Source organism: Martes martes (assembly GCF_963455335.1).
Source record: "Martes martes genome assembly, chromosome: 3".
NCBI lineage: Eukaryota > Metazoa > Chordata > Mammalia > Carnivora > Mustelidae > Martes > Martes martes.
The window spans coordinates 94,686,031-94,693,155 of record NC_137890.1 but is presented as its reverse complement, the minus strand read 5'-3'; the positions used below and the strand labels follow the sequence as shown (position 1 = coordinate 94,693,155).

Below are 7,125 nucleotides of genomic sequence, written 5' to 3'. Positions count from 1 at the left end.
TAATGAACACACATATGCACGCCATGAGTGCACAGACATCCAAGTGTGCATCTAACTACAGAGGAATGAACATCCAGTGAACACAATACGCACACATGCAGGGACACACATAACCAGGTGGCTCCTCAGATGTACCCACATTTGCACATGATCACAGCTGCACACAAGTCTGCAAGTTCACCTGCATCTCTAGGCACACAGAGACAGGTACGTACGCATATTTCAGAAAACAGGAAGGAAGGAAGAAAGGATTTACCATGGGAAAAAAAAAACGAACCCTGGACAAAAGAGAAGTGATACTTCTTGAGGAAGGACTTCCCGTTCCTCCTCCTAGTCCCTGAAGGTTAGGGGGCCCAGTGCCTGCCCAGGAAGGGAAGTCCCCCAGGGTCAGGGGCAAGACTACAGACATTTCCCTCTGGGGTCCATGTGTCCTGAGGGTTCAGGAGGCTGGTGTCTGTGCCCCCTCCCCACCTCAATTAGGAAGCAAACCTTTGTTGGCATTCTGAGAGTGACCCCCACCCCCCAGACCCCGGCTTAGGTTTTGGGTCTGCTTGAGGCAGGCCTGTGCCCACATGGGAATTCAGGCCCCAAAATGATCCGGGCAGCAGACTGAGCTGCTGCTTTGCATCACTTCCCAGCATCCGGGCCTCTTCTCCCTGGGCTATGTGGGACCAGGAGATCTGGGCCAGGAGAGGCTCCATGTGTCGCAGGAGACCTGCTGCTTCACCAGCGGAATCACTTCTCCAAACTGAGAGCGGTGGAGGCCAGGCAGCTGAGAGACCAGGCCCAGAGGCCGCAGCCGAAGAGCCCCTCGCCCTCATTGGCAGCCCAGCACTACAGGCCTCCCCTTGCCTCTGCCCAGCTTTGGCAAGGCCTTCCACTTCTGGAGGGGAAAGCCTCCAGCAAAACGAAGGCCAGGTTGTTAGGGGAGGAAGGAAAGAAAAGGGAAAGGTGCAGGCCAAAGTGAGGAGCGGAGCATGGTTGAACAAGAGGAGGCCAAGGCCAGGCTGGGCCTGACCAGGCACAGGGAGCAGCCAGACAGTCCCGGCAATGTTTCCGAAGTCAGGACTGGGGCTAGTTTTTGGGGGGGTGGGTTGTTTTGTTTTTTTTGCCTTTGGGCTCCTTTGCAGGCCATCGGAGACTAGGCGTGGGCCTCCGGACCCTCCAGACCCGGACCTACCCGGCGCTGGGCCGCCTCTATCGCCGCGCGCTCCTCTTGCCCCCGGTATTCGTTGTGCGGTGATCGGAAGGCCGGCCGGCCGCGCGGGGCTCGCCGCCCGGTGAGTTCGCGGTGCGCGCGGGAGCACGGGGCCCTCCTGTGCCCTGCGTCCGCGCCCTTCCCGAGCCCGCAAGGAGGAGGGCCGCCAGCGGCTCGTGAGCACAGTGTACACTTTATTTCAGACTACAGGTTTCTGAACATAATAAAATCTTTGGCTTGTAGCGGCGGTTCAGTCTCGCAGTCTGTGGGGTCGTATTTCTCAACAAGTCTCCGGAAAACGAAAGGGGAGCAGGACGGACAGACCGACAGAAGGGGGTTGGGAGGTGGGGGAGAGGCGAAGGGCAGACACGCGAGGAAAACACACTCTCACGCACACAAAGAAAAGTCCCAGAGAAACGAGGGCCAGCGATGCGGGGCGGGAGGCACCAGAGAAGCGACAACATTCAAAAGAAAAAGGCAACGAAAACGAAACTGGGCTGGGGGCAGCGAGGCGGAGGTCAGGGATAAAATAATTATAATAATTATAATAATTATAACAATAATAATAACGGAGATTAATAAAAAGTCCAGCAAATAGAGATCGCTACACATATTTCTTTTCCTTACCTGAAATTAAATATATACAAGGTCGTAAGCGGTTTGGCTAGATAGAGCTTTAAGGAGTCCGCAGTTTCCGCCCCTTATACTGTGAATAGAGAATAGATCTTATTTTTCGATAGCACCTGTCCGAGTCTTTCTCCCTTTTTTAAAAATGGTTCGTTCAAACGTGACTCTCCATTCTGAGAATCTCTCTGTCTTCCCTGTTGCTCCCTCCCTCCTGTGCGCGGATTCTTTCTCCCCCGGCGTGGGACCGGCCAGGCGGCGGCGGTGGCTGCGGTGGCGATGCCAGGAGGGGGCGCGGGCGCGGCGGCCGGACCGCGCGGCCCCAGCCGGCGGGCGGCTACTCGCTCTCGTCTTTGTCCTGGACCGTGGTGGTCGAGTGGTTGTACAGTCCCTGCGCCATGAGGTGCAGCGCCAGGCCGTTCTTGATGCCTGTAGCTTTCTTGATCTTGGCGCGCTTGTTCTGGAACCAGATCTTGATCTGGGACTCGTTGAGGCTGAGCTCCTGGGCCAGGGTCTGCCGCCGCTGCTCCGTGATGTAGCGGTTCGCCTGGAATTCCGCCTTGAGTCTCTGCAGCTGCTCGGCCGTGAACGCCGTCCGCGGCCGCTTGTCCTCCTTCTCGTTCTTCTTCTTCTTCAGCTTCCTGGTGCGCGGACCTGCAGCGGCAGAGAGGGCCGGGTGGAGGTGGGGGTGGGGGGTGGGGACGGAGGGCAGAGGGGAGGAGGATGGGGAGAGGGCAGAGGAAGCCGTGAGAATTGCAGAGCCAAGCGAGGATCGCGCCCCGCGCTTCCGGGGCCACAGCCGAGGCCCAGCTGAGTTCCTGGCTCCCTCCCGCCCGCGGGCCCCGAGATCAATCGCCTCGCTGTTGGGGTCGCCGACTTCCCTTCTGGGGGGCCAGAAGGGGCGCGGAGGAAAACTGGCCCTGCTTGTCGGTGCACCCCACGCCCCAATTCGGAACCAGAGAGCCGCGCGCCACGCTTAAATCCCATAATCCAAGATGGAGAGACATTGGAGCCCCATCCGGTGGATCCCAGGGTTGGAGGTCAGGGGTCTACTGTCTTCACAGCCCTGGAATAAAAAGAGGCTCAAGACTAGACCAGCGAAGACACCGGGCAGGAGTACTCTGAGGGAATCGCCAGCCTGCAAACTAATCCTCCTTTCCTCCTCCAGAAGTGCACCTATGCCCAGTACTTAGGATAAGACCCCATCTGTTTGTAGCAACTGACCCTAGAAAACAAGGGGATAAGGAACGGGCTGTAAGGGGCTTCCTAGATCCGAAGTCTTTGGTGTATGTTCTCTCTGCTCCTCCTCTCTCTTTGGCCTAAAGGAAGGCCATTTTAGGGGCCCAGGGAAACACTGACCCTCCCCTTCTCTGAAGGGGGAACAAGGCTTTCACCCAGTTGCACACCTTACCCACATGACCCTGGCCCCCAGGGTTCTCTGCTTTTCCCCTTGGATGGTGCCAGTAAGAAAGAGGACTCCCCATTCCTCCACCCAGTTGTACAGGCAAGGTCTCCCTTCTGGCTCTTTTCAACACAGAACGCTACAGTTTCAGGACTGAAAAGTCCTGTGTAACAAAAACAGGCCAGATCTGCTTCCCCTGCCCATCTATGACATTTGCAAGGAGACTACATCCGTTCTTCTCCCGATTCATGAGCAAAATACAGGCAGAGGGGGAGACATAGAGGGACAATATGGACACAAACCTGTGCTTTGCCCCTATGATGGTTATGGGAGGAGGTCCCAGCAAACCTCCCCAAGAAGGTGAGGTCTCTCCCAAAACCTAGTCTGGAAAGAGAGCTGCTGTGAGGAAGAGCCCTGGAGAGAGGAGGGGGTAAGAGGAGGCAGCCTTCAAAGCCTGCACCTCTGTTTCCGCAGCCCCAGCCCCAAACCTTCCGGCATTTTCTTGGTGGGCCCTGTCTTGGTTATGGGAGCTTCCTGAGCCAAGTTAAGTCCTTGTCGGGCCTTTTCATATCTGAAACTGTCTGGAAAGAAGGGTCTTCACCAGCATCTCCAACCCTAGCAACAGAGGGGCAAGCTGGGCTGCTGTCTCCGGGGGAGGGCCAGCACCTGGGGTCACCAACTGTCCTATGACAAAAGAATCCAGGCCTGGCTGACTGCAGCGACTCAGGTCTGGGCTGAGGTTCACCTCCCTGAACTGCCCGGTTGGGAGGAGCCCGTCCTCTGCCTCCCCAGGCACTTAAGAGGGAAAGCGGCCAAGAACAAAAGGCAAGGCCCGCTGCTGAGCTCTGTGTGGAGAGGACTGAGAGGTGGGGTGGGGAGGAAGGACAGCCTCAGTTTAGATTAGTAATTAGCTGAGCGAACAGAGATGGCCCAGGAAATGTGCCCATCTCCGGAAAGGCCCCGCTGTGCGTTGTGCGTCCCGGACCTTGTGAAGAGTGTTGTTGTGTACGTGTGTGCAGAGGCACGGACACTTGTAATAAAATCGTAGCCTCCTGGCCAGCCTGAGCCGCACAGCCTGACAGCTCAATCACTCTATCCATCAGGCGAGTCAATCAAAGCAGCTTTTCGGAGGTTCAGGGAGCCCGACGTGTCAATAACGGGGCTCGAGATGGCGGGGGCTGATAGCGCGCATCGATCCGCGCCCGGCCAGCAACCGTGGGGGAGGCTAGACACCAGCCGGAGTCGAGCGGCGGCGCATGGCTACGCTGTGCCCGGCCTCCTACCGAACCTGGGTGCCCGGAACACCAATTGTAGGCCAGAACCCCTGCCGCCCTCCTTGCCGCGCCCATCGGGGCCTTTCGGCCTCTGCAGCCCCGGGAGGCTGGCAGGGCCCAGCCTCCTCTCCTGGGGCCTAAGGCTGTCCCAGCGCAGGTTTCTCGGCCTCGGGGTTTCCAAGCGCGAGGGACACGCGGGGAAAAGACCGAAGGAGGTCTAGAAAAACAATCTACAGCTGGCAAGAATCTGCTAACTGGCAGATACGGGGAAGAAAGGAGTGAAAGAAGGAAGGGGCAGGGCCGAAAGGATGTGCGAGCTGCGCCACGGAGAAGCTGCCGGGGAGGTTGCCAGTCATGCCCCGTGCCCCCGCGATCTAGCCAGAGCCTGACCGGTCTCCTCTCCGCTCCCACTGTCTGTGAGCTCTATGGAACCAGGAGCCAGGGACTCTCGGCACCGATCGTTCTGGCAACCATCTTTCCCTGGATTCTACCCACCCGGGTCAGACTCTAGCTTACCCTGCCTGGAGAAGAGGCACAGCGATCAAAGGCTATCCTCTCTTTCTGTGTGCCCTCCAATCTATCTCTCTGTAAATGAACTGGCCTCAGAAAATATCGAGATGGTGTTTGTGTTTGTAAATATCGAGAAGGTGACGATTATTTCTCTGCTCTGAGTCTGGCTCCTTGGCCTCCGCACGACCAGGCTGGCGGGATATCAGACCCAGATCACTAGGCCCACCTTCCCGCTGGCTCTAAACACCCCCTCTTCCCGGAAGAAAAATCAATGGCTGATTGTGTGTGTGTGTGTGTGTGTGTGTGTGTGTGTGTGTGTGTGTGTGTTTTCTTAGAATAATAAAGGTAATACACAAAGAAGGCCCGAGGGGCTCGGAGTGCAAAACCGAAGGATTGAAACTCGAGCTTCTGTGCCAGGAGCTGTAGCCAGCCTCTCGAGTGGTGGCCACAGAAGCCAGGAGTGGGGGCACACCGGGCTGTGACTGGGACCGAGGTGAGGAGGAGAAAGCAGGCGTGAGAGAAGAGAGCACCCAAGGCCGGGTCTGCTCTCCCCAGCACCGTGGCGGCTAAGAGTTCTGGGGCTGTCCGCGGGGCCAAAAGTTACGGTGCAGCCCGGGGTTGGGTACTCACCGGAGGACGGGCGATCCGAGTAGCGCGTGCAGTACACCCAAGCGGGCCATACGAGGGGCTGCTGCGAGTCAGTTTTGACTACGGGCCCGCCGTTGGCTGAGCCCATAAGCAGGATGGCGGGGTTGCCGTGCTCCGGGTACTTGGCACCCTGCGCACTGGGGCTCCCCACGCCGCCTCCGCTGCCGCCGCCGCTGTCCGAAGGCTTGGCCGCCGCCGCCGCCGCCGCGGCCACAGCCGCCGCCGCCGCTGCCGCCGCCGGGTTCCCGGCTTTAGACGCACCCGCACCGCCGCCGGCTGCTGGCGGAGAGCCGTCGGGTGGGCCACAGTTTACGTCCGGGGCGCATAGGAGCGAGGCGGCGCCCGGCGCCCGCGTGCCCAGCGGGTGGACAGGGTCTCTACCTGCGCCGGTCTGGCCTCTGTCACGCTCGACCCGGCCTCCTCCTGCGCCTCCTCCGGCCGCCGCCGCCACCAGGAGCTGCGGCGGCGGCTGCTCCTTTTTGCAGCCGAAGTCCGGCCTCAGGATGTTGTCGATGAAAAAGTTGGTGGTGCGGTGCAGCTGGGCCGCGGGCTGCGGCTGGTGAGCAGGCGCCGCGAGATGCTGCGGCGGCGGCGGCGGCGGCGGCGGCGGGGGCGGGGGGTGCGGGGGGAGGTGCGGGTGGTGGGCCAGGGGCGGCAGGCAGGGCGCCGCGGGCGGCGAGGGGGGCGCGGGCTGCGGGGACACCGGCACGCTGTCTCCATCGCTGCCGCTGCTGCCGCTGGCGCCGGGGCTCAGGCTCAGGCTAGCCGGGGCCGCTGCCACCGCCGCCGCGCCGAGGCCCGAGTCGCGCTGACTTTTAGGTTCCGGCTGCTGTTCTTCCATGCTCGGCCGCCCCGCCGCCCCGGCCGCCGCGCCGGCCCCCGCCCCCCCCGCCTCGCTCCCCACCCCACTTTGCCAGCGGCCCGTGGGGGTGCGCGGAGGAAGGAGGCCGGCGAAGCCCCAGCGAAGGCACGGGGCGGGTGCAGGAAAAAAAGCCCAGGCGTCTGGCCTGGATCGCTCGCTCTTATCGAGCAGATAGATCTCGCTGTCTCTCCCTCTCTCTAATTTGTAGACATCCAGATATGGAGACACTTGGCTATTTCTTTTTTTCTTTCTGCAACCAGATTCAATGATTTGTTTTAAATGGGGAGTAAGCCACGGCCAAAAAGGGGGGGAAAAAAAAGAAAAGAAAAAAGAAAGCAAGAAAAAAGAAAAAAGCTCCAATAAATTTTTTTCTTAAAGGGAAAAAATAGTCTTTAAAGTCTAGCCATCTTCCTAGGCAGTAGTGAGGGGTTTGACTTCCCCGAGTGTCACGCTCAGCTGTGCCCAGAGCGCGAGGCTGGCAGCGCCTTTAATCGCCTTTGCTTTTTTTTGCAGGGAGAGCGCGTCTCCGCCAGCGCCGGGGCTGCCTTTTTTTTTTTTTTTTTTTTTTTTTTTTTTTTTTTTTTCTCAAATCTCTGACAGCTCGGAT

The 7,125-nt window shown here is 59.3% G+C and overlaps 1 protein-coding gene across 1 annotated transcript; it reads right to left on the bottom strand.

The window, feature by feature from the left end:
• Positions 1-2,159: 2,159 nt before the first annotated feature.
• On the bottom strand, positions 2,160-6,497 carry EN1 (engrailed homeobox 1; the record flags this gene model as incomplete). Its single annotated transcript, XM_080799491.1, has 2 exons — positions 2,160-2,476; positions 5,639-6,497. 2 exons carry the CDS (start codon positions 6,495-6,497, stop codon positions 2,160-2,162), a joined length of 1,176 nt encoding a protein of 391 aa, XP_080655617.1.
• Between the last annotated feature and the right edge of the window lie 628 nt (positions 6,498-7,125).